This window comes from Oryx dammah, unplaced genomic scaffold, assembly GCF_014754425.2.
Source record: "Oryx dammah isolate SB20612 unplaced genomic scaffold, SCBI_Odam_1.1 HiC_scaffold_6, whole genome shotgun sequence".
In the NCBI taxonomy this organism is placed as follows: domain Eukaryota; kingdom Metazoa; phylum Chordata; class Mammalia; order Artiodactyla; family Bovidae; genus Oryx; species Oryx dammah.
Window position 1 is genome coordinate 175,097 of NW_024070190.1, and position 27,803 is coordinate 202,899.

The 27,803-nt window shown below is 41.3% G+C and overlaps 1 protein-coding gene across 1 annotated transcript in view; it reads left to right on the forward strand.

Annotated features, from left to right (window-relative positions):
• Positions 1-816: 816 nt before the first annotated feature.
• Positions 817-27,803, forward strand: part of LOC120865375 (monocarboxylate transporter 9) — a 44,503-nt gene continuing 17,516 nt past the window's right edge. The window contains exons 1-2 of the mRNA XM_040242627.1: positions 817-1,083; positions 18,181-18,324. Of these exons, the coding sequence (XP_040098561.1) occupies positions 888-1,083; positions 18,181-18,324 (340 nt within the window). The 5' untranslated portion in view covers positions 817-887. The remainder of the gene's footprint in view (positions 1,084-18,180; positions 18,325-27,803) is intronic.

Sequence of the window (27,803 nt, forward strand, 5' to 3'; positions counted from 1 at the left end):
TGTGTTTGGCTTGGGGTGGGAACCTGGTGAATGGGGATAAATTTAGGAAGGAGACTTCACTCTATGCCTTTTAAAAAAATTTTGAAGTGTAGTTGATTTACAGTGTCGTGTTAGTTATAGGTGTACAGCACCGTGATTGAGTTGTACATATATTATGTGTATATATATACGTATGTATATATACAACTACCTATATATATACATACACACATATATATGTATTCTTTTTAGATTCTTTCCCTTATAGGTTATTACAAAATATTGATTATAGTTCTCCATGCTATGCAGTAGGTGCCTGTTGGTTATCTATTTTATATTTAGTATGGCACCCCACACCAGTGCTCTTGCCTGGAGAATCCCATGAACAGGGGAGCCTGGAGGGTTGCAGTCCATGGGGTCACGGAGAGTCGGACATGACTGAGCAACTTCACTTTCACTTTTCACTTTCATGCGTTGGAGAAGGAGGTGGCGGCCCACTCCAGTGTTCTTGCCTGGAGAGTCCCAGGGACGGCAGAGCCTGGTGGGCTGCCGTCTATGGCACTGCACAGAGTCGGACACGACTGGAGCGACTTAGCAGCAGCAGTGGCAGTGCATATATGTTTATTCCGAACTCCTATTGTATCCTTTTTATAATATAAAAAACATTTTTTTTGGAAACACGTGGATATAGTACTTATTCAAATCAGAAATAAAAATTCTAAAGTTAACTTGATATGTCAGTGATCTCTTATCCTTTTCCTTGTGCATTTTTAGGGAACTTTTAATATTTTAATTTAGGAGGAGCTGTTTTAAATCTAGAATACCATGCCTTACCATACTCTAAGTATGCTTTTTCTTTTTTTCCGCTTAGGACCCACTGAGAGACGCCCGCTTGATCTCACGTCACAATGGAATTGAAAAAGTCGCCTGACGGTGGCTGGGGCTGGGTGATTGTGGCTGTCTCCTTCTTCACTCAGTTTTTGTGTTATGGATCGCCGTTAGCTGTTGGTGTCTTGTACATAGAATGGCTGGACGCCTTTGGTGAAGGAAAAGGAAAAACGGCCTGGATTGGATCCCTTGCAAGTGGAGTTGGCTTGCTTGCGAGTAAGTGGGTAACTTTGTGCTTCTCCTCACTCATTAATCGTTTAATTACATAATTGTTTCCTGCCTCATTAACACTGTACAAGGCATAGGAGGCTCAAGTATTTTTTTTAAAGTATAATACCTACTTTTCTGCTTTCACTGAGATTATAAACCTCTCCTTCACTGTAATAGTGTGTCTGACCCACAGTCATGTCTGACTTTTTGCGACTCTATGGACTGTAGCCCACCAGGCTCCTCTGTCCATGGGAATTTCCAGGCCAGAATAGTACAGTGGGTTGCCATTTCCTTCTCCAGGAGATCTTCCTGACCCAGGGACCAAACCCAAGTCTCTCGCATTGCAGACAGATTCTTTACCGTCTGAGCTACCAGGGAAGCCCTCACTGTACTAAATCGTGTGAAAATACAGAAATTCCATAAGATATTGAAGAATTCATATCTTTATTCATTTATTTGCTGCTGTGTACTAGACATTGATGCTGGATATGAAAGGATGAATGGCTAACGCATCATTTATTTCTGCCTTAAAGAGGTTCAGTCTAGTGAGACACAAATACTTCCACAAGTAAGAAAGATACAAGGGCGCGAGGACAGTGATCCACGTATGTCCGATGAATGCTGGTGACCAAAAGGCCAAATGTTTTGCATCAGTCCTGGAAACAGTTCCTCTGTGGTTCATAGTTACTCCTCTCTGATTCAGATATACTGTGATCAGATTTCATGTCCTACATTTGTGTCACCTTCTTAAGAAAAATTTGACATGGCAAAGGGTAGTCCCATCTCACAATGATGACACCATTAAGGGTTTAAATGTAGTGTTATGTATGTGATGCATTTTGTGTGACCTTTATATAATGTATCCAGAAGTAATATTCTTGATTCGCACTTACCAAGTATGATACAATAGTGATTCTTAACATCTTTAGAGAGCGTAGTGGAGGGTTTTTGGTTTTTTTTTAAGGATTATATGCACTTCAATTTCTAGAGTTGTAGTTTGAACTCTGCAGTATATTTAGTGATTGTCAGTCTAACTTACTTGGAACTGGTTAAGAACAGACATGCTAAAACGTAGCCCTGGAGTCTCTTTCTGTGCTTTGAACTTGACATGATGACTCATTGAGCAAATCACAATCTCTGTTCTTATGGGAAAATAAGGACAACGCATGTGGTGATTTATAAGATCTTTTTGCAGCTCTAAAATGATTTCCACAGAAAATGCAATGGCTATTCCTTCTTTTAAATTTTTTGTCTTTCCTGATCACTAAAGGGGACTTCTTAGAACTAAATAAAACATAAACAGTTGCTTCCAACTGATGCATTACTTTGTTAAATTAAAAACAAGACTTGAAAAACAATGCTGGATCATCTGGCCATGTCAGATAAGATAACTAAGCATAACTAAACAAATGAAAATAACACTGTCATAAGCTTAAGAAAAACAGGAAACATTTGCCAAGATTTGTTTGCAAGAATTTTTCAAAATGTGGGCTGTTTGTAAAGCTGTCGGAGTACAAGTGAATGGTGGTTGATATGTCTGAAAGTATAATTTTTAGAGAATGATCTGGTGAGAAGAGAATTTTTAAATGTTTTCCAATTAGTCATCATTTCTATTAGCAAATTCAAAGTTAAATAGGAATGCAATTACTTGCCTTCCAGCAAGAGTCAAAGGGTAATTGAAATACTACCTCCATTAGCACATACCTGGAGAACAGAGCTCTTTTTCATGAAGTTTGTCCAGGTAGGACTTGAGGGTTTGAGGGTTCAGGGAAGCTAAGATCATCTTAGGGATGGGTAGGGTGGTCAGAGCTGACGTTGAGATTCTGAACTGTGGCTTTCCACTTTCTGCAGGTTCCCAGGTGAATGATTAGTTTGTCTCAGGGCCACGAGCAGCCCTCTTCACTTATAGGCAGGACCAGATACGTAATTTGCAAGCCCATGTACAAAATGAAAATTCAGGACCTTCTGTTAAAAAAGTTAAGAATTTCCAGATAGCAAGAGCAGGGCAGCAGACCAAGTGCATGGCCCTTTTTAGAGCCAAGTCCTGTCCCGCTGGTTGGGCTGGAGAGAGAGCATCCCACTGAATGTCCAGGGAGTGAACAAGTACTGAGGGAAATGTTGGGCTGAAGTCAGAGTTAGTCTGAGCCCTGGCTCCACTACCCTATAACTGAGGGACCACATGCAAGTCACTTATCTTCAGTGTCTAGGCTAGATGAGGAGACACTTAGACCAGCTAATCAAAACTTTTGAAGATAAACATAGACTGTGGAGACCAGAGGGTTCCAGAATGAGGAAGCAGTGAGAAGAAAATGCTGACGGGAGACCTAAGACTTATGGGGGTATGTGTGTGTGTGTGTGTATGTGTACATGCAAATGTGCCTGTGTGCACTTTAGTTAGTGGTCACTGAATATCCGTGTTGTTGGCCTCTCTTGGCTCTTCATAGCATAAATTAGGGGACAAATCCTGAGAGCTACGGTAATACAGTGTTAGCGAGAGGTGTTGAGCAGTGTTTGAGCCACATCCAGCTTCTACTTTGTCTACCACTTTGTCCTTCGCAGCAACGAACAGATCAGTACTACCTTGGAAACAGGAAAAGTACACCTCCCGATGTTTATCAGTGATTCTTTTTCTTTTAACTCTATTAACTTACTCTTGGCTGTGCCGCATCTTCGCTGCTGCACATGAGCTTTCTCTAGCTGGTGGAGGGTGGAGACCACTTTCCGACTTCTCATTGCAGTAGCTTCTCTTGTTGCGGAGCTCGGGCTCAGTAGTCGTGGGGCACAGGCTTAGTTGTCCTGTGGAATGTGAGATCTTCCCGGAACAGGGATAGAACCCATGTCCCTTGCCTTGGCAGATGGATTCTGGACCAGTGGACCACCAGGGAAGTCCTATCAGTGATTCTAAAATAGGGAGATAATCAGAATCATTTGCAGAAAATTTCAACATATAAATGCCTAGATTAGACCTTAGGTATTCTAATTCAGTTTATAATGGGGCCCACATACCTGATTTTTTTTTTCAAGAAGCTTCCAAAGTGATTTTCAAGTTGGAACTACCACTGGCTTAAGCCCTCTCTACTTAGATTTCATTCTGGCATTTTTCAAATATATGATTTTCAAATATATGATTGCTGTTGTCTTATTTAGAAGGAGAAACACTGTAGGTTTCTACTTGAATGTGTCACTGTGCTCATTCTGTCTAAATCATGACAAATAAATTGTGTCCAGTGGCTCCAGTCTGGTGTGTGTATCCTTTTTGATAAAAATTAATATAATTTGTACATATATATGTGTGTGTGTGCATATATGTATTTATATAAGTACATCTTTGATAGTTGTTCTTCAATTTAGGAGTATATATGAATTACTTGAGCTTTAAAAAGCCCATTTCTTACTCATCAGTGCTGTGAGAGTGGGGATGGTCCCAAGAATCTTCATTTTTTATCATTAAATATATATATGTATTTATTTATTTATTTGGCTGCTCAGGTCTTAGCTGTGGCATGCTGGATCTCTGATCTTTGTTGCTACATGTGAGATCTGGTTCCCTGACCAGGAATCAGGCCCGGGCTCCCTGCATTGGGAGTGCAGAGTCTTAGCCACTAGACCACTAGGGAAGTCCTAGGAATCTTCATTTTAACTAGCTCCCCAGACGATTCTTCTGCAGCAAGCTATATCATAGCCGAGAAACACGAATTGTTTTCTTTACCCACTTTTGTCCAGAGAAGGTCTGGTAGGGGTCATCCTTACCAATTTTGTGATCCAACCTCTGGAGATGATAGCTAAGCAAGTATATCTACATAGGGACATCACCAGATGGCCAACACCGAAATCAAATTGATTATATTCTTTGCAGCCAAACAAAGGTGGAGAAGCTCTATACAGTCAGCAAAAACAAGACCAGGAGCTGACAGTGGCTCAGATAATGAACTCCTTATTGCCAAATTCAGACTTAAATTGAAGAAAGTGGGGAAAACCACTAGACCATTCAGGTATGACCTAAATCAAATTCCTTATAACTACACAGTGGAAGTGACAAAGAGATTTAAGGGACTAGATCTGATAGACAGAGTGCCTGATGAACTATGGATGGAGGTTCGTGACATTGTACAGGAGACAGGGATCAAGACCATCCCTAAGAAAAAGAAATGCAAAGCAGCAAAATGGCTGTCTGAGGAGGCCATACAAATAGCTGTGAAATGAAGAGAAGCCAAAAGCAAAGGAGAAAAGGAAAAATATAAGCATCTGAATGCAGAGTTCCATAGAATAGCAAGATAAGACAGCCTTCCTCAGTGATCAGTGCAAATAAATAGAGGAAAACAGTAGAATGGGAAACACTAGAAATCTCTAAGAAAATTAGAGATATATTTTCATGCAAAGGAGCATTTCATGCAAAGATGGGCTCAATAAAGGACAGAAATGGTATGGACCTAACAGAAGCCAAGGATATTAAGAAGAGGTGGCAAGAATACACAGAAGAACTGCACAAAAAAGATCTTTACGACCCAGATAATCACGGTGGTATGATTACTCACCTAGAGCCAGACATCTTGGAATGTGAAGTCAAGTGGGCCTTAGGAAGCATCACTACGAACAAAGCTAGTGGAGGTGATGGAATTCCAGTGGAGCTGTTTCAAATCCTGAAAGATGATGCTGTGACAGTGCTGCACTCAATATGCCAACAAATTTGGAAAACTCAGCAGTGGCCACAGGACTGGAAAAAGTCAGTTTTCATTCCAATCCCAAAGAAAGGCAATGCCAAGGAATGCTCAAACTACCACACAATTGCACTCATCTCACATGCTAGTAAAGTGATGCTCAAAATTCTCCAACCCAGGCTTCAGCAATACGTGAATCATGAACTTCCAGATGTTCAAGCTGGTTTTAGAAAAGGTAGAGGAACCAGAGATCAAACTGCCAACATCTGCTGGATCATGGAAAAAGCAAGAGAGTTCCAGAAAAACATCTATTTCTGCTTTATTGACTATGCCAAAGCCTTTGACTGTGTGGATCACAATAAACGGTGGAAAATTCTGAAAGAGATGGGCATACCAGACCATCTGACCTGCCTCTTGAGAAACCTGTATGCAGGTCAGGAAGCAACAGTTAGAACTTGACATGGACCAACAGACTGGTTCCAAATAGGAAAAGGAGTACATCAAGCTGTATATTGTCACCCTGCTTATTTAACTTCTATGCAGAGTACATCATGAGAAATGCTGGGGTGGAAGAAGCACAGCTGGAATCAAGATTGCTGGGAGATATATCGATAACCTCAGATATGCAGATGACACCACCCTTATGGCAGAAAGTGAAGAAGAACTAAAGAGCTTCTTAATGAAAGTGAAAGAGGAGAGTGAAAAAGTTGGCTTAAAGCTCAACATTCAGAAAACGAAGATCATGGCATCTGGTCCCATCACTTTATAGCAAATAGATGGGGAAACAGTGGAAACAGTGGCTGACTTTATTTTTCTGGGCTCCAAAATCGCTGCAGATGGTGATTGCAGCCATGAAATTAAAAGACGCTTAATCCTTGAAAGGAAAGTTACGACCAACCTAGACAGCATATTAAAAAGCAGAGACATTACTTTGTCAAGAAAGGTCCGTCTAGTCAAGGCTATGGTTTTTCCAGTAGTCATGTATGGATGTGAGAGTTGGACTGTGAAGAAAGCTGAGTGCTGAAGATGATGCTTTTTGAACTGTGGTGTTGGAGAAGACTCTTGAGAGTCCCTTGGACTGCAAGGAGATCGAACCAGTCAATCCTAAAGGAGACCAGTGCTGGGTGTTCATTGGAAGAACTGATGTTGAAGCTGACACTCCAATACTTTGGCCACTTGATGCAAAGAGTTGACTCATTTGAAGAGACCTTGATGCTGGGAAATATTGAGGGCAGGAGGAGAAGGGTATGACAGAGGGTGAGATGGTTGGATGGCATCACCGACTCAATGGACCTGGATTTGGGTGGACTCTGGGAGTTGATGATGGACAGGGAGGCCTGGCGCACTGCGGTTCATGGGGCCACAAAGAGTCGGACACGACTGAGCGACTGGACTGAACTGAAGTATAGCAGGAGTACTTTGCCAAGCAACATACAAATTCTCCTTTTAAAAAATATTTGTTTAACTGTATTTATCTGGCTGCACCGAGTCTTAGCTGTGGCATGTGGGATCTTTAGCTGTAGCATGTGAACTCTTAGCTGTGGCATGTGGGATCTAGTTCTGTCACCAAGGATCGAACCTTGGCCCCCCTGAATTGGGAGCATGGAGTCTTAGCCACTGAACCACCGGGGAAGCCCCACAAATTCTGTTTTTCATCTGTTTGTCCCTTTAGTTTGAAAAGTGCCCCTTGTGTGTCTGGCAGTCACCTTCGCTTACTTTATCCTTATAACAATACACTCTGTGTGTGTGTGTGTGTGTGAGAGAGAGAGAGAGAGAAAGTCGCTCAGTCATGTCTGACTCTTTGCGACCCCATGGACTATACAGTCCATGGAATTCTCTAGGCCAGAATACTGGAGTGGGTAGCCTTCCCCTTCTCCAGGGGGTCTTCCCAACCCAGGGATCGAACCCAGATACAATACAGTGAAGCAGGCGTTATTGTCCTTAGGGTTTTGTGACCTGCCCAAGATGAAGTACACTGTCTAAGGGTTTTTTCTGACCTGTTAAATCTGTTTCTTCATCTTTAAATGGGAGATAATGGAAGTACCTACTTCATAGGATTGCTTTGTAGAAAAACAGAGATGGTGCTTGGCATATGGTAAGTACTCAACAAATATTACTAAGTAGAGAACAGCAGTTCCCCACAAATAAAATTACTCTCCCAGGCAGTTCCAACCATGCTGTAGACTCTGCAAAAGAAAGGGACCCTTCAGTATGAAAGATGAAGACACATCTAGGGCAATGGGCAGGCGGGGGACTGTCAAGATTGTACCTGCCTGTGTGCTAAGCTGTTTCAGTCGTGTCTGACTCTTTCTGGCCCCAAGGACTGTTAGCCTGCCAGGCTCCTCTGTCCATGGGATTCTCCAGGCAAGAATACTGGAGTGGGTTGCCATTTCGTTCTCCAGGGAATCTTCCTGACCCAAGGATCAAACCTGTGTCTTTTATGTCTCCTGCATCAACAGGCAGGTTCTTTACCACTAGCACCACCTGGGAAGCCCGAAGATTGTACCTAAGCATATGGAATTTAAAGCCCACCAATTTTCTTTAACAAATCTAGTGAATAGACTTGCAATAGTGAATAGTGAAAAGACATGCAATTCTTATCTTTACACTCTTTGTAATCTTAATTCTTTTTCTTTGAAACTTGAGTAACTGAGAAATACTAAGAAGTAGGCCTCGCATCTGGGTTGTTTTTCCAGATGATCTTTGGGATGAATAAAGCTGAATATTAAGGATTTGGTCTCCCTAGGTTATACATCATCATTACAGACACTCAGAGAGCCTGGTCTCTATGTTAGGGACGCCCAGACAGGAGATATCTTCTCTGCTATGAGTCGTTTATAATCTCAAGAAAGAGACAGGGAAAAAGGGTCGTGATCCTTTGAGACATCACCGCAAATACCAAGAATAGCAAGAACAAGACAGTCTGTATGGGCTGGGCAAGGCAGATGGGCAGGGAGCAGGCAGTCCAAGGAGAGTCCATGAATGCGGAGGCCTGGTGTCCACACTGCACGTGACATGGTCTGGTAGAGTAAATTTGGCTGGAGAAGGAGAGAGTGTGTTAGGTGTGACACAGGTGTGATAGGTATATAACACTGTTAGGTATAGCCAACAGGTGTGACAGTTGGTGTCAACTTGGCTAGGCTACATTCTGTGGTTGTTGAAACACCCATGGAGGTGTGGCTGTGAAGGTGTTTTATAGATGTGCTCTAAGTCCATAGTCAGTTGACTCTAAGTAAGAGAGATTATCCTGAATAAACTAGATGGATCTGATTCAATTTGTTGAAAGGCTTTATGAGCATAAGGGAGCTTTTCAGAAGAAGAAATTCTGCCTGCGGGCTGTGGCTTCATCCTGTGGGAGAGAGTTCCAACCTGCCCCTACTGATGCTTGTCCTGTGGATGCCATACTTGCCTCACCAAGCCCCACAACCGCATAAGCCACTTCCTTGCAGTAAATCTCCTAACGTACGTCTACTTCTGGTTCAGTTTCTCTGCTCAGAATCTGGAGGATACAGAAGGAATGGAAGGTCACTGAACCAAAGGGCAATCATGGCCTTATATATACATATTTTGTTATTGTTGTTGCCCTGGATCTTCGTTGCTGCACACAGGCTTTCTCTAGTTGTGGAGACTGGGGGCTACTCTCTAGTTGCCATGCATGGGCTTCTCATTGCACTGGCTTCTCTTGCTGTCGAGCAAAGGCTCTAGGCGTGCAGGCCTTGAGAGTTGTGGTTCGTGGGCTCTAGAGCTCAAGGGCTGCAGTAGTTGTGGCACGTGGACTTGGTTGCTGCACCGTGTGTGGGATGTTCCCGGAGCAGGGATCAACTGTGTGTCCGCTGCATTGGCAGGCTAATTCTTATCCACTGTACCACTGGGGAGGAAGACCCTTTATTAATTTTTATTGGAGTATATTTGTGTTACAATACTGTGTTAATTTCTGCTCTACATATATACAGTGGAATGTTATTCAGTCTTTTATTAAATTGAGAGAAAGCACTCTTTGGTAATTCTTCAAATTCAAGGAAAAGGGTGGGGCCATTTTCCCAACAACAGAGATGCTGATGGAACAGAGGGATCTTTTGTTCTGCAGTTTTGTACTCCAGATAGATTGAGTAGTCCCTTCCCTCTCATTTTTTTGCCCTTAGTTCCTTTAAAGGTCTTCAAATTGCTAAGGAGTCAGTACATCTATCCCTGGGTTAATACAATGAGTCAGGATAGCCAGCAGACTTGCTGCCTGAGTTGCAAGTGTTGGCAGAGCTGAGTTTGAGTGTATCTATACAATTTTACCCCCAAGTACTGTAGACTCCTTTGTCTAGGGCTGAATTTCTGCCTCCTGTTACATTGGCCCGCTCCCAGTGTGCTAGGCAGGTCTACGGTTGATTGGTGCGAATCGTGTAGGTTTTGCTGACTTGAAAAAAGCAAACGTGCGTAATATGCCAAACCAGCCCACAAGCAAAGGTGATCAGTATACTTGAGAGCAAGGATTTGAGTGGGCGTGGCTCTGTAGTGCCTTTCTCTTCCTCAGGAAGATAAAATTTCTGGTCTTAGCAAGAGTGAGGAACCTGCATTGTTGGGCCCCCTGCATTGTAAGTGGAGGGATGGGTGTCCTGAACCCAAGCAGTCTACTCTGTTAGGGAACCTTTACAGCACTGTAAGCACACAGCCTGGTTATAATTTCATTACACACACACACACACACACACACAGAATGTATGTTCTCAATTGCTTCAGTCGTGTTCCACTCTTTGTGACCCCATGGACTGTAGCCTGCCAGGCTCCTTTGCCCATGGTATTTTCCTGGCAAGAATACTGGAGTGGATTGCCATGCCCTCCTCCAGGATCTTCCCAACCTAGGAATTGAATCCACATCTCCTACGTTGTAGGCAGATTCTTTATTGCTGAGCCACCAAGGAAGCCACATATATATATATGTCACATTTCAACCTGCTATAATTTCATTCTTTTAAGAATATTTTTGATGTGGATCATTTTAAAAAACTTTATTGAATTTGTTTCTGTTGTTTGTTGAAGCAAGAATAATATTGCTTCTATTGTCTATGTTCTGGATTTTAGCCTGGAGGCCTGCGGAGCTTAGCTCTCCAGCCAGGGATCAAACCTGCACCCCCTGCATTGGAAGCACAGAACCTTAACCACTGGACCACCAGCGAAGTCCCTATAATTTATTTCTCATTCTAATATCAATAGAGTGAGATATTTCTACGCCCTGTGGCAGGTCAGGCCATCCTACCACTCTGGGGACTCTCTGAATCTTTTTTGGGGGGAGAAGTTCATGGAAGTTGATTTATTTTTCAAAGGAGATAATTTCTTTCCCAAAGCTTTCTTACTAAATTTATAAGCTGGAAAACTGCATTATGGTTCTGTTGCCTCTATTGAGAATGTTTTTCATTTCCTTTGTCAATATAACCATACTTCACAGCCCAGTTCAAGAGTCAGTTCATTGGCCCATGATGATCTCTCTTTTCTGAAATTCCCAAACACATGATCTGAAACTTTCTTTTGGGACTTAATCACCCATGACCTTAGGTTTGGACCTTAGTTTATCCTTTTGGCCTAGCTTGGAAACTGTGTGTGTTCTTCTCTGTGTCCTTTTCTACCATGATACGAGAGCTGGTGCCATGAGACTGCACACCAGGGTTGTGTGGTCCAGAGCAGCAATTAGCCATATGTGGCTGCTGGGTACTTAGAATGTGGCTATTTCAAGATGAGATGTGATGTAAATGTCACAAATACATACTGGATTTCAAAGACTTAGTACAAAATAAAGGAGTGTAAAATATCTCTAATGATATTGAAATGTTGAAGGGATAATGTTTTTGATACAGTTAGGTAAAATATATTATTGACATCAATTTTACCTCTTTTCTTTTTCTCATGGAGTTACTAGAAACTTTAATATTCCGTGTGTGGCTTCTTATTTTTCTGTTTTGCCGCAATGCTTCTCTAACAGATGCTTGGTAAATAGTGGGGGAATGGTAATGGTCAAATATTTACTTTTTTGTTTGCTTAATGCAGCCTTAAATTTATGTTACTGTTCATAGCAAATTTTAAAATTTTACTCAGTGTATTCTTCCTCCTTGCTAATCTCAAGCACCAGCAAAAATTTAACACTGTTCTTCCCATGTCACCCTGAAGGGCTAAAGGAAACAGTTTCATCCCTTTCTAGTAGTTCATTCTGACTTCCTTAAACCAACTCATCCTTCTCATTTTCTAATTCACCCTTGGTCATAACAAAACACTTTTTCCATTGGAGTTTTCATTTTCATTTCCCTCATTGACTGAGAATAATATCAGTCATTCTGATCTTCAGATGGCTATGAACAAATGGTTTTATATTTTTGTTTCATTTTGTATTTAAGAGGTTGTAAGGCTTCCCTTTGGAGAAGGCAATGGCACCCCACTCCAGTACTCTTGCCTGGAAAATCCCATGGACGGAGGAGCCTGGTGGGCTGCAGTCTATGGGGTCACTAAGAGTCGGATACAACTGGGCGACTTCACTTTCACTTTTCACTTTCATGCATTGGAGAAGGAAATGGCAACCCATTCCAGTGTTCTTGCCTGGAGAACCCCAGGGATGGGGGAGCCTGGTGGGCTGCCGTCTATGGGGTCGCACAGAGTCGGACACGACTGAAGTGACTTAGCAGCAGCAGCAACAGGGCTTCCCTGGTGGCTTAGATGGTAAAGAATCTGCCCACAATGCAGGAGACCTGGGTTTGATTCCTGGGACGGGTAAGATCCCCTGGAGGAGGGCATGGCAACCCACTCCAGTATTCTTGCTTGGAGAATCTCATGGACAGAGGAGCCCGGTGGGCTACAGTCCACGGGGTTGCAAAGAGTCCGACACGACTAAACAAGCGGGCATGCATACATGCTACCTCTTACCGCCCCACCCCCATCACCTGCTATCCTGAAACCATTCTTCTGTGTTGACTGCCAGCCCTGCTACTGAGCATTTTCAGTTCATGTAAGCAATCAAGATTAATTACCCAAACAGAAGGTAGTAATAGTAATAATGGCTCCTAAACCCCAATACGTATAAAACTATGAGTTCAAGAAAACTTTTCATGGGGTCTTCCATAGTGGTCCAGTGGTAAGACTCTGAGCTTCCAATGCAAGAGGCATGGGTTTGATCCTTGGTAGGGAAACTAAGATCCCATATGCTGCACAGTATGGCCAAAAAAGAAAAACAAAACCAAAAAAAGAAAAAAGAAAACTTTTCACAAAAGACAAAATGAATATGAAGACAGTGATACGTTGTATGTGTGTGTGTTTCCCACTATCGTACTGGCTTCCATTTTACTCTGAAATTATATCCTCCTCACTATTTCCTTATTAAAATATTCCTTCTTCTGCCTTAATGATGAGGCAATGAAAATAGATGGTTATTACATTTAAAAATGTTTTTATTTGTCAAAGTAAAAAAACCGGCAACCCAATGATGATGCTCCTCCCTCTCTTTTTTTCTAAAATTTTACAGATCCCAAGCAGTGGAATCACTGGTTCACATTACAAGTTAACCGACTTTTGTTCCAAAGGTTCCTTCTGCAGAGTAAAACACCTGAAGCCTCATCAATCTTCCCTGAGAGTAGTCATTTGATTTATTTAGTCTCTTGAATGGAAACTAGTCCAATGCTGAGGAGTAATCTGTGGTTTACCATCTTGGAGAACTTGCCTGTTACTGTAAAGAGCTAAACACATAAATGTGTCAGGTTTTGTGGATGTGACTTACTGGTCACTTCCAGCTGTACTTTGCCCTAATTGTTATTGATGAAACCTGGGGCTGTTGTGGTTTAAAGCTGTGTAAATCAAGGCTAGAAATACCCTGGTTCTGAGGATGAGAATAAAATAATTTGTTCTAAACCTTTAAGCACCAAAATGAGCATAAATGTCATGTTTTCATCTTCCATAAATTCATTAAGCTACTTAAACTGTGAGATAATACAAAAGTATGTAGGTGTTTTTAAAATATATTTCTAGAAAAACATCAAGGTGCCAATGGAAACACTTCTCAGTTGGGAAGAATGTTGGGCTGACTTTGGCCTTAGCTCTGTCATTGATTAGCTATGGATTCTTGGTCAAATCACATGATCCTTCTAGGCTCCAGTTTCATCATTTTACCTTTAGACCCTTTCCAAGGCCTCTTTCAGCTCTAAAATTCTTTGTCTTTAACCTCTGACATCAGGATTTTTTTTCATTTCAGTTAGCAGCAGTAGATGGTGTGAAAGTAGAGAATTTATTTCTTCTAGTTTCATTCAGGAATAATTGACATAAAGTGCTGTATAAGTTTAAGGTGCATAGCATGATTTAACTTATATTTATCATGAAATGATTACCACAGTAAGTTTAGTGAACATCCATCTTTTCGTATATGCACAGCATTAAAGACATAGAAAACATTTTTTTTCCCTATCATTATGTTTTAGTTTAGTGAACATCTAACATTTTATATATGGACAGCTTTAAAGAAGTAAAAAAAAAATTTTTTCCTTGCAATGAGAACTGTGAGGATTTACTCTCTTAACAACTTTCATATATAAACACAACAGTGTTAATTATATTTATCATGTTGTACATTTCAACCCTAGTGCTTATTTATCTTATAACTGAAAGTTTGGACCTTTTGACCACTGTCCTCCAGTTCTTCCTCCCTCTACCCTCTACCTCTGGTAACCACATACTTGATTTCTCTTCCTCTGAGCTTTTGTGTTGGCTTGTTTGTTTTTGAAGTATAACTGACTTATAGCACCATGTCAGTTCTAATACACAGCATAGTGATTTGCTATTTCGATGTGTTTTTAAGTGAGCTTCCCTGGTGGCTTAGATGGTAAAGGATCAACCTGCAATGCAGGAGACCTGGGTTTGATCCCTGGGTTGGGGCAATCCCCTGGAGGAAGGCATGGCAACCTCCAGTATTCTTGCCTGGAGAATCCTCATGGACAGAGGAGCCTGGTGGGCTACAATGTATGGGGTCGCAAAGAGTTGGACACAACTGAGCAAATAAGCACAGCACAGCACATGTTTTTAAATGATCACCATAACAGGTGTAATTACACTATGTTACCATACCAAGACACTCTACAATTATTGACTGTATTCCCCACGCTCTACATTTCATACCTGTGACTCATTTATTTTGTAACTGAAAGTTTGCACCTCTTGATTTCCCTGATCCATTTTTCTCTCCCCCTACACCACTCCCCTCTGGCAACCACCAGTTTGTTCTCTGTATCCATGACTATTTCTGTTTAGATTTGTTTGTTCATTTTACTTTTTTAGGTTACACATATAAGTGAAATCATACAGTATTTGTCTTTGTCTGACTTATTTCACTTAGTGTAATACTCTCTAGGTCCATCCATACTGTCACAAATAGCAAGATTTCATTCTTTTTGATGGCTGAGTAACATTCCATTGTGTGTGTGTATATATATACACACACACACACACATACCACATCCATTTATCTATTAATGAGCACTTAAGTTGGTTTCATATCTTGATTATTGAAAATAATGCTGCACTTAACATGGGCATGCATATATCTTTTCGAATTAGTGTTTTTGTTTTCTTTGAATAAAGACCCAGGAATGAAATTGCTGGATGTTATGGTAGTTCTATTTTTAAGTTTTTGAGGAATCTCCGTATTGTTTTCCACTGTGGCTACACCAATTTACATTCTCACCAACAGTGTATGAGGGTTCCCTTTTCTACACATTGTAACCAGCACTTATTTGTTATCTTTTTGATAAAGTCAGTCAGGTGTGAAGTGAGACTTTCTTTAAAACCAGTTTCAATTTGCTTTTCATTTGTTAAAAGAATCTCTGCTTGCTTCTTTCTTAAGCTTCAGTTGTTTCAAAGACTCATTTATTAGACAGCATGATAAAAGAATTTATCACAAAATGGATAATAATATCACATATCTTATAAAGTAGTGATTTTGACTGTACATGCTATGAAATGTATTGCCCTTCATCCCACTCCCAGCTTTTGAAACTCTGGGTTTCCTTGTAGAATGCACATGCCTTAAGGAGCATAAATTTAAAGACCTACTTTGAGGGTGAAACTTGAACCTTTTCAAGTATGCCAGTTACAATCTCTGTTTCAATTCCGTGTGACTGTTGAGTTTGTAAACACTGACTCTCAATGTCAGTACAATTTAGTAAAGAGCAGAAAAGGGTCACGACTTTATCCATTTATGAAATTTGACTCTTAAAATCGTTTCTATTTTTGAAGTATCTAAGTGTTTCTTTTTGGGTATACACATAGCTCAATAACTCAACTGTCAGATAAAAAGTATGGTCTTTCAAATGGCTTTTCCTCCTAAAACACTGGGGTATAATATTCTCCTCTGTCATGTAAATATATCACTTTTCTTCTCTGTACTGGTTCACAGAAGAGGGCCTGAAATGACCAGGGAGGAATGTGGGATGTCTGTGGGCTTTAAAAGCTGGTAGTATCTCAGTGGAGAAGGCAATGGCAACCCATTCCAGTACTCTTGCCTGGAAACTCCCATGGACGGAGGAGCCTGGTGGGCTGCAGTCCATGGGATCGCTGAGGGTCGGACATGACTGAGCGACTTCTCTTTCACTTTTCATTTTCATGCATTGGAGAAGGAAACGGCAACCCACTCCAGTGTTCTTACCTGGAGAATCCCAGGGATGGGAGAGCCTGATGGACTGCCATCTCTGGGGTCGCACAGAGTCGGACATGACTGAAGCAACTTAGCAGCAGCAGCAGTATCTCAGTGATCATAACCTAGTCTTAAATATGTGCTTAGCACGTTGTTGACTGGGGGATTTTTGCAGAAACTAATCCCTGTGGCCATAATACACTATATGTATGTCTCCAGTTAATAACGTGTTGAATAAGAATGGGCCTGGTATTGGTAAGCATGGGCCTGTCAGATTGTCAGATCCTGGTTCCACCACTTACAAGACTGTGGATGGATGACACCGTCTCTCCATTTGCATTTTCTTAAAAACTTTTAAGATATGTACAGAAAAGTGTACATGTCATGAGAGGATAGCTCTGTGATTTTCTTCTTCTTCTTCTTTTTTTTTTTTTTTACAAACCAGACAGACTCATGTAATGAGCACATTCACATCCAGAAACAGGATGTTATAGCACCTAGAAGTTGGGCTGCGTTCCCTTCTGGATACAGCTCCCTAACCCCTACCAAAGATAACTGCTGTCCTGACTTCTGACTAGATTAGTTTTGCCTCTTTTTGTACTGAGAAGGATTAAGTACTGGGACTTCCCTGGCAGGTCCAGTGGTTAAGACTTGGCCTTCTAACGTAGTGAGTGTGAATTTGATCCCTGGTTGGGGAGCTAAGATGCCACGTGCCTTGTGGCCAAAAAAACCAAAAAAAGGTAAAACAGAACAATATTGTAACAAATTCAATAAAGACTTTAAAAATGATCCGCATCCAAAAAAATCTTAAAAAGTGCTGAAAATAATTGAGATTACCCAGCGTGTTCTTTTTTCCCGTTGGGCCTTCCACTCTGCATTCATTCGTGAGATTACTGCTGCATTGCTGTTGCTGGTGCAGCTGTAGATGACTCATTCTCATGCTTTATCATAGTCCGTGGTTTGAACCTACTCATACCTTCTGACAAACTCATGCCTGGGTGAGTAGGGTCAAAGCATTGCCACTGCACCCCCACCCCACCCCAAACCCCTGCCGGAACATTCTCTAGGAGGGGAGTAACCTCACTCCTCACTTTGTCTCTCTATAGGGTTGCTATTGACTGCATTGAGTCAATCATCAAGTTTATTTTTGTCATCAGTTATATGACGGGTCTTGTGCTGGATGGGAGCTAGGGATAGAAAAGATGTATCGCCTGTCTAGGAGACCAAAATCCTCAGAAGAGTGTGATGGTTAAGATGGTGGGCTCAAGGAACTTCCCTGGTGGTCCAGTGGTTAAGACTCTGTGCTCCCAGTGAGGGGGCACAGGTTGGATCCCTGGTCAGGGAACTAAGATCTCACATGCCATATGGCATGCTACAAAAAAAAAAAAAAAAAACCACCAAAACTGGTGGACTCAAAGAGTCAGACAGTCTGGGTTTTAATTTCTTTATTGCTACTCTGTGGCTGCTGCTGTTACCCTCGTTGAGAATTTAATAAAGTCTGACTCCAGAACCCCAATTTCTTAACTATGTGACCTTACTCTTCTGCAAGTTTAATTTCCTTATTAAAAAAAAAAAAAAAAACGAGGATAACAAAAACACCTAGCTCCCAGGAATGCGGTGAAGTGAGATTGTTTATGTGAAATAGCAGGGTGTCCAACCCATAGTGAATATGCAGTGGCTTATTGTTATTTTGTTGTTTTATGATGGAAAGAATCATTTTAAACTTCCCATGGGATGGATAATAGGATTGTGGAGAGGAGGTTGCTGGTAAATAAGTGAAGGTTTCATTTATGATTTTAGGTCCTGTCTGCAGCGTGTGTGTCTCATCTTTTGGAGCGAGAGCCGTGACAATCTTCAGTGGCTTCCTGGTGGCAGGAGGCCTGATGTTGAGCAGTTTTGCCCCCAATATCTACTTTCTGTTTTTTTCCTATGGCATTGTTGTAGGTAAGAAATCTGGTCACTATGACACTTTTCTAAGCTTTCAGAGTTAAATGTCGTTTTAATGAATGACATTAATGTAAGGAGTGAAAATGCTCAGGAATAATTCACTTTCAAACCACTGCTTTGCCAAAAATTGTTGCTTTAATGAAATGCCCACCCAGTGAATTACAGTATTTCAAGGGATAAGTGTGTTTAACAATGCGCACTATGTTTTCTTGCAAGGCATGGGAAGGGTTTTTTTAAATTTTAGCACTTGTCTCTCTAGCACAACAAAGGAAAAGAGAGAGGGAAGAGTGAAACTTAGATGTCACTGACACCTGCCATTTCTCACCAATGTAGGAAGTGGTCCCTTTCATATCGGTTGGCTGAACAGGGCTGTGTTGAACCATTTGTGTTCTAAACATCCTGCTGTTCCGCAGTAGCTGTCACCAGGGCCTCAATCACAAGGTCATAGCAGAAGTAAAAAGTAGATTTTAAAGTACATCATAATAATGATTGTTTTTGTGAAATATAAGGCATGAGCAGACAAAACCGACTGGTTAATGATGATCTTGGTTATAGGAGAGGAAAGGGTATAGGACTCGGGGCCTGAGAACACTGACAGTTTTGGGGGAAATACTTTTGTGATGTATTGTACTTGTTGTCTTCTGTGTTAAACATCACCAGACTCATGATTCCTAGGAGCTGTTGGCAGGGAATTTTTTAAAAACACCAGCTTTCAAAGTTTCTTCTGAATGTCTGAAAGACTTAATTATTTTTCCTTCTAAATGTTAAAAATGTATTTTGTAAATCAGATAGTCACTTTCAAATATATCATTTCTGTAAATCCAAATGTTCAGCTATTAGATTTTTTAAAAAACAATACACCAGTGTTATATAAATTGGAGGGGAATCAGTTGAAATAAAGTATAGGCAGAAGTTGTTCTAGTTTTTCATATTCAGTTTGAATACATAGAAATGTGTATTAGTCACGTAGTAATATTTTATTATTCATTTATTTCTTACTTTTGGCCACGCCACACAGGCTGCAGGTTCTTAATCTCCTGACCAGGGATGGAACCTGGTTTCTTACCAGTGAAAGTGGAGTCCCAACCACTGCACCACCAGGGAATTCCTTAAATATTATATTTTAGATTGTAAAAATATTATGCCCACTCTTATTATTTGCTGCTGCTGCTGCTGCTAAGTCGCTTCAGTCATGTCCGACTCTGTGTAACCTCATAGACAGCCTCCCACCAGGCTCCCCTGCCCCTGAGATTCTCCAGGCAAGAACACTGGAGTGGGTTGCCATTTCCTTCTCCAATGCATGAAAGTGAAGTCACTCAGTCGTGTCCGACTCTTGGCGACCCCATGGACTGCAGCCTACCAGGATCCTCCGTCCATGGGATTTTCCAGGCAAGAGTACTGGAGTGGGGTGCCATTGCCTTCTCTACTCTTATTATCTATTAAAATGTAATTGAATATTTGTTTAAGTAATGAAATGGTTAAGAAATAATTTAAGTTATAATCAGAGGAACATAAGTTATACATCTATAGGAAAATTGACATTTTCCAAATAAAATTCCAATAAAAGGCTAAATAACCTCAAACATTTGATGTAAAGAATGGGCTATTCCTGATTAACATGTTTTTGCTTTACTGTCAGAAAAGTTACAACACATTTGATAAATGTATGTCGAGAGCCTATTTTCTAGACAGGAGTTCTGTAGTACCATCTATATGACATTGGTTCAGAAGTGGTGCCAAAATTCTTAGAACACAGCGTATTTGGGTGGAGGAAGACATGCCTTTCAATGCTGACACAGCTAATTAATAGGAGGAGAGGCTTCAAGGGAATAGACTGAAACAGGGGGAAGATCTCATTACTACATGTGGCCGCAAAGGAAAGAGCACAGCTGGGCCGGACATGACCCAGACAGGGACTATAGTTAAGGATTCTGGTGTTTAAAGACTTCAGAGACAAATTCCAGCAAAATGGCTGGTTTGAGTCCAACTTGAAAGAACCTAATTTTGTTGACAACCAATATTCTTCTTTTTCACATAGGAATATTTCCCTAATAATAAATGATGGAAATAATAACCTCTAATATTTGAGTTGATACTGTGTGTTCAGCTCTGTGCTTTATATGCTTCCCTGGTGACTCAGTTGTAAAGAATCTGCCTGCCAAGCAGGAGATAGGGTTAGATCCCTGGGAAAAGGAAGATGCCCTGGAGAAGGAAATGGCAACCCACTCCAGTATTCTTGCCTGGGAAATCCCATGAACAGATGGACCTGGCAGGCTCCATGGGGTCACAGAGAGTCAGACGTGACTTATTGACAAACAATAACACCAACAACTGTACTCTAAACTCTGTGCTTTATATGATCTCATTCAGTCTTCATATGAACACATTTTACAGAGAGGGAAAGTGAAGCTCAATGAAGTGAGATTACTAACTAAAGCTGCAAAGCTGGGAGACTTGGGGTTAAATCCATTCAGTCTGACATCAGGTCCTGACCTCTTTTATGTGTTTATAATTGTTTTCAATGCTTTTAGAACTCTTAAAGTTTCTTTTGAATTTAACTCCATACTCAGTTTCTACTCAGATCGTAATCTAAATAAGCAGGTTACTTGTTAGTTCTTTGGGAACAGGTTATGTATGTGGTATTTTATATTACCTATTCACTATAGTGTTTATTACAGTTTAATCTGTACATGCAAATATGATCATCTCTGGTGTAAAATTTGAAAATATTCATTGAATAGTCATCTTGAATTCTTTTCTAAAATCATGAAAATAAAAATATTGCTATTTATGCATGGACATTCGATTACTCCTTGTAGGACAAACCCCTTTTAACATAGAAAATTAAATCGTTATGTTATTGGTATGATTTGGGCATTTTCTCCAAAATTTTGGACTAAGCATTTAAAATTTCGTGGGGTTTTACCGTCTCACATGATTTCAGAGTTAAGGTATAGCCTTTGTGAGTACATTCCAAAGTTGTCACTGACTTAAACAAATGATCTAAAGTGGGTGATCCCATAGTATTTGTATTACCATAGATAAAAATGAATTTTTAAAAAGAAAAAATATGAGTGTAGGTTGTCCAAGATTTTATGTGCATTTGATTGTTGGAAGCATATCTAAGGGTATATAGAAAGACAAAGAGAAAATGAACTAAGCCCTATAATTAAATTTCAAATTTTCTGTGGCAATGGAAAGGGCTTTATCAACTAGTACAACTGATTTGGATTTGGCTAATGGTGTTGTAACCTTTCACTAGTTAATCCTGTTCCCTTTCCTCTGTGAATCCATGATCTTCTATTCATTAGATAGGATTTGATACTTTTCTTGATTTACTCTGGGATTCCCTGGTGGCTCAGACAGTAAAGAATCTGCCTGTAATGCAGGAGCCTGGGTTTGATCCCTGATTCAGGAAGATCCCCTGGAGAAGGAAATGGCAACCCAGTCCAGTATCCTTGCCTGGAAAAGCCCATGGACGGAGGAGCCTGGCCAACTACAGTCCATGGGTTTCGAAGAGTCAGACACGACTGAGTGACTTCACTTTCGCTTTTTGATTTACTCTACTGGCTGCTGCTGGTGGTGGGCTTGCAGGTCTTCCACATGGCTTTCTCCACTATGGTGACTTTTACTCCCCTGGGCAAAGAGCAGTGTAGAAAGAAGGTTATGCCAAATATCATGTACATGGGCTTCTCACGTGGCACCAGTGGTGAAGGGCTGCCTGCCAATGCAGGAAACACGAGAGACTCAGTTTCGATCCTTGGGTCAGGAAGTTCCCCTGGAGTAGGAAATGGCAACCTACTCCAGTATTCTTGCCTGGAGAATTCCAATGACAGAGGAGCTTGGCGGGCTGCAGTTCATAGGCTTGCAGAGTCGAACATGACTGAGTACCCTCAAGTGCCCACACTGCTGTTGAACCTGTAAGCACCTTGGTGCTCCAATTAAATATTAGGTAAGGTAAAGTCGCTCAGTCGTGTCCGACTCTTTGCGACCCCATGGGCTGTAGCCTACCAGGCTCCTCTGTCCATGGGATTTTCCAGGCAATAGCACTGGAGCAAATTGCCATTTTCCTCTCCAGGGGATCTTCCCGACCCGGGTCTCCCACATTGTAGACAGACGCTTAACCGTCTGAGCCACCAGGGAAGTCGGAACTGGGTAAATAACTGTATGATGTGCCCATGGACTCAGTGGACTCACTGTGAGCAAGACCAGGGCCATGATCCCATGTAGTCCCTGGCTCCCATGAGATCCCACTCTAAGGGGAGGCCATGTAAGTGCCTCAGGCCCCTAGCTAACAGTGCCAGTTCATTTCCTGTGTCCTACCCTGCTCAATGGAGAAGGCAATGGCAACCCACTCCAGTACTCTTGCCTGGCAAATCCCATGGATGGAGGAGCCAGGAAGGCTGCAGTCCATGGGGTTGCTGAGGGTTGGACATGACTGAGCGACTTCACTTTCACTTTTCACTTTCATGCATTGGAGAAGGAAATGGCAACCCACTCCAGTGTTCTTGCCTGGAGAATCCCAGGGGTGGGGGAGCCTGGTGGGCTGCCGTCTCTGGGGTTACAGAGTCGGATACAACTGAAGCGACTTAGCAGCAGCAGCAGCACCCTGCTCAAAGGCATCCCACTGTCTCTAGTGTATGATACCTAAATAAGTGATTGTAGTTCTCTTCGGGGAATGATCCAAGATGTTATTATCTATATATTTGTCACAGTGTTTTTTGCAATGTCTTCCTTCTGGAATCCTGGCCACTCCTTCACGTAACGGAAGCTGGGGCAGAAAACAGGTCTATGGGGACTTCTCTGGCACTCCAGGGGTTAAGACTCTGCGCTTCCATTGCAGAAGGACAGAGTTCAATCCCTGTTCGGGGAACTAAGATCCTACATGCAGCATGGCCAAAACATAAAAACAAAAACAGTCACAAGTCTGATTAAAAAAAGAGCAAAACAAGCTATGTCTGAAGATTGTATATGACTCTGATTTAGCAACAGATTCTGAATCTCTGTGGCTAGGAGAAAATTATAAGCTCAGGAGATACAGGTTCTATGAGTTTGTGCAAAGCTCTTGATCTCCAATAGTGACTGTCTCCTCATCTGTGAAGGCAAACTAAGAAACCTGCATCACACAGGTCTTGTAAGGACTAGGTGAAATCAGGCAAAATAAAAATAAGATATATAAGAATGTTGAGTTGGATTTCAACAGCAAAAAATCAGTTGAAGTTTTCATTTCAATAATTATTTTGTAATTTCCAATCATTTTAAATAATTAAAATTTTTTCAAGTTTTAATTTCAGTAATTAAAAAGTCACTCACTGTAGTAATAATTGGACCTCTTTGCTGGCAGATTATTAACAGTTCTTATCATGGTTGACTTCTTTGTGGTTTTATTTTGTCAGTAAGCTCAGAGTATAGGGCTCATAGAATATTCATGGGATAAAGAAATGGGAATTTAATGAACAATGACACTTTCATCTGTTCCCATTGAAAGCAGAGTATCCAGTTGAAAAGGAAGTGACAGGAAATTATAAGTTGAGACTGTGTATTATGAATTCCTTTAAAAAAAAACAAGAAAGATTCAGTCTAACGATACATATATTGAGCACCCATTCTGTGCAGTATTCTAAGCATTCTCTTTCATCTGGAATGAACTAGATGGTCTCTTGAGAAAGGCAGTATGGCATACACAGGAGCAAGGACTAACAAGTAGGTTCTGGAGTTGGACCATGTGGGTTAATCTTACTTGCTAGCCGCATGGACTACACACAAGTTACATACTGTTTTCTCATTTTTTGAATGGAACATATCAATGGTATCTACCTTAGAAGGTTTTGTGGATGGATGAGTATTTTGCCGAAAGTTTTCACTTTCGTCTCAGGTTCAAGGGATTTGTTAACAAATAAGGCACTCATTGTATACAAATAAATAATACAAATATTTATTAGAATTATCTATCTTACTTTCAATATACTGACATTAAAAGAGAAATAGAGCAGAGGATACATCACCAAATTAAGTTTTGACCAACATCGAGAGTTAATCAGCGCTGAGAAGTCCCGTGTCACCGCACATCTGGAGTCCCATTGGGAAGGAGTCCCATTGGGAAGGGGTCCCAGGCAGCGCATCCGCTCTGTGGGTGAGACTTCAAAGATTGCAGTTTGGGGTTCCTGCTTATAATCCCAGGACGGTAGCAGACTGATATCATCCTCAATCTGTGACCAAATTGCAGCTCTGGTTTCCGGTTAATGCTGTTTGTTTTGTTGTGTAAAAATTGGAATATAGGTAAGCCTGGGGCTTGGTTGGCCAGGCCCCCTCCAGGGGCTCAACAATCTCAGGATTTCTCCCCCATCTTATCTATGGTGCTACGAGTCTTGCAGTCACAGCAGGCAGTCACTCCCAGGTAGGACAGTATCCAGGCAGCTTAGAAGCAAGGCCAGAGGCCTGCTCTGCTTTGTCTCTGAAACCTAAACAAGACTATTTTTAAAATTTCCCTAATAATGAGTTTTCCAAATTTGCTGGCATATTGAGTGCAGCACTTTCACAGCATCATCTTTCAGGATTTGAAATAGCTCAATTGGAATTCCATCACCTCCATTAGCTTTGTTCGTAGTGATGCTTTCTAAAGCCCACTTGACTTCACATTCCAGGATGTCTGGCTCTAGGTGAGTGATCACACCATCATGATTATCTGGGTCGTGAAGATCTTTTTTGTACAGTTCTTCTGTGTATTCTTGCCACCTCTTAATATCTTCTGCTTCTGTTAGGTCCATACCATTTCTGTCCTTTAGCCCATCTTTGCATGAAATGTTCCCTTGATATCTCTAATTTTCTTGAAGAGATCTCTAGTCTTCCCCATTCTGTTGTTTTCCCCTATTTCCTTGCATTGATTGCTGAGGAAGGCTTTCTTATCTCTCCTTGCTATTCTTTGGAACTCTGCATTCAAATGGGAATATCTTTCCTTTTCTCCTTTGCTTGTTGCTTCTCTTCTTTTCACAGCTATTTGTAAGGCCTTCTCAGACAGCCATTTTGCTGCTTTGCATTTCTTTTCCATGGGGATGGTCTTGATCCCTGTCTCCTGTACAATGTCGTGAACCTCCGTCCATAGTTCATCGGGTACTCTGTCTATCAGATCTAGTCCCTTAAATCTATTTCTCACTTCCACTGTAAAATCCTAAGGGATTTGATTTAGGTCATACCTGAATGGTCTAGTGGTTTTCCCTATTTTCTTCAATTTAAGTCTGAATTTGGCAATAAGGAGTTCATGATCTGAGCCACCGTCAGCTCCTGGTCTTGTTTTTGCTGACTGTATAGAGCTTCTCCATCTTTGGCTGCAAAGAATGTAATCAATCTGATTTCGGTGTTGACCATCTGGTGATGTCCATGTATAGAGTCTTCTCTTGTATTGTTGGAAGAGGATGTTTGCTATGACCAGTGCATTCTCTTGGCAAAACTCTCTTAGCCTTTGCCCTGCTTCATTCATTTGAGAAAGCTCAAACTACCGCACAATTGCACTCATCTCACACACTGGTAAAGTAATGCTCAAAATTCTCCAAGCCAGGCTTCAGCAATACGTGAACCGCGAACTTCGAGATGTTGAAGCTGGTTTTAGAAAAGGCAGAGGAAGCAGAGATTAAATTGCCAACATCTGCTGGATCATCGAAAAAGCAAGAGAGTTCCAGAAAAACATCTTTTTCTGCTTTATTGACTATGCCCCTTTGACTGTGTGGATCACAATAAACTGTGGAAACTTCTGAAAGAGATGAGAATACCCGACCACCTGACCTGCCTCTTGGGAAACCTGTATGCAGGTCAGGAAGCAACAGTTAGAACTGGACATGGAACAACAGACTGTTTCCAAATAGGAAAAGGAGTACATCAAGGCTGTATATTGTCACCCTGCTTATTTAACTTATATGCAGAGTATGTCATGAGAAACGCTGGGCTGGAAGAAGCACAAGCTGGAACCAAGATTGCCTGGAAAAATATCAATAACCTCAGATATGCAGATGACACCACCCTTATGGCAGAAAGTGAAGAGGAACTCAAAAGCCTCTTGATGAAAGTGAAGGAGGAGAGTGAAAAAGTTGGCTTAAAGCTCAACATTCAGAAAATGAAGATCATGGTGTCTGGTCCCATCACTTCATGGGAAGTAGATGAGGAAACAGTAGAAACAGTGTCAGACTTTATTTTAGGGGGCTCCAAAATCACAGCTGATGGTGATTGCAGCCATGAAATTAAAAGACGCTTACTCCTTGGAAGGAAAGTTACGACCAACCTAGACAGCATATTCAAAAGCAGAGACATTACTTTGTCAAGAAAGGTCCGTCTAGTCAAGGCTATGATTTTTCCTGTGGTCATGTATGGATGTTAGAGTTGGACTATGAAGAAAGCTGAATGCCAAAGAATTGCTGCTTTTGAACTGTGGTGTTGGAGAAGACTCTTGAGAGTCCCTTGGACTTCAAGGAGATCCAACCAGTTCATCCTAAAGGAGACCAGTCCTGGGTGTTCATGGAAGGACTGATACTGAGGCTGAAACTCCAATATTTTGGCCACCTCATGCGAAGAGTTGACTCATTGGAAAAGACCCTGTTTCTTGGAGGGATTGGGGGCAGGAGGAGAAGGGGGTGACCGAGGATGAGATGGCTGGATGGCATTACCGACTCAATGGACATGAGTTTGGGTGAGCTCTGGGAGTTGGTAATGGACAGGGAGGCATGGTGTGCTGCGATTCATGGGGTCACAAAGAGTCGGACATGACTGAGTGACTGAACTGAACAATGAGTTAATGAAATGAGTATTGGTTAGCATAACCATCGTTACCAGTTTTGTGACCTTGGAAGATTATTTAACCTCTCTGAGCGGTTCCATTTGTATTCTTAAGAAATGAGACTAATAAGACTTCTCAGAGATATTGTGACTATTCATGAAATAAGGTGTGTAGAGAGGTACAAAGGTGTTTAATGCATACTTGTTCCTTTCTCCTTATATTCCTTTCTAAGGAAAGACCTTTCTAAGACCTCTTAGTTTAAGACCACAGCAGTAGATTTTTGCAACTGAAGAAGCTCTATTGAATCAGAAATATTTGTATAACAGATGAAATAATATGAAAAAATTAAGTCATGTAGTATGTTTATAATGTAAAACATCAAAAATAATATTGACGTGTATTAATTGGCATAATTCTGTTTTACCGTTTTAAAAAAATACCATTTGGAAATGGAAGATTATCTTGTTTTTGTTTGTACCTGGAATAAAATGACAGCTTGCTTGGTTTTCAAGTGGCTCTATGTCACACTGCCAACAAACCCAGGAATTCAGGCTCCTGTTTTCTCAAAAACTTTCCTAAAATCAGGAAAACCAGGGACTTCCCTGGAGGCACTGTATGCTTCCAGTGCAGGGGGTGCAGGTTCCATCCGTGGTCAGGGAGCTAAGATCCCACAGGCCGTGCAGCCAGAAAACACAAAACAGAAGCAATACTG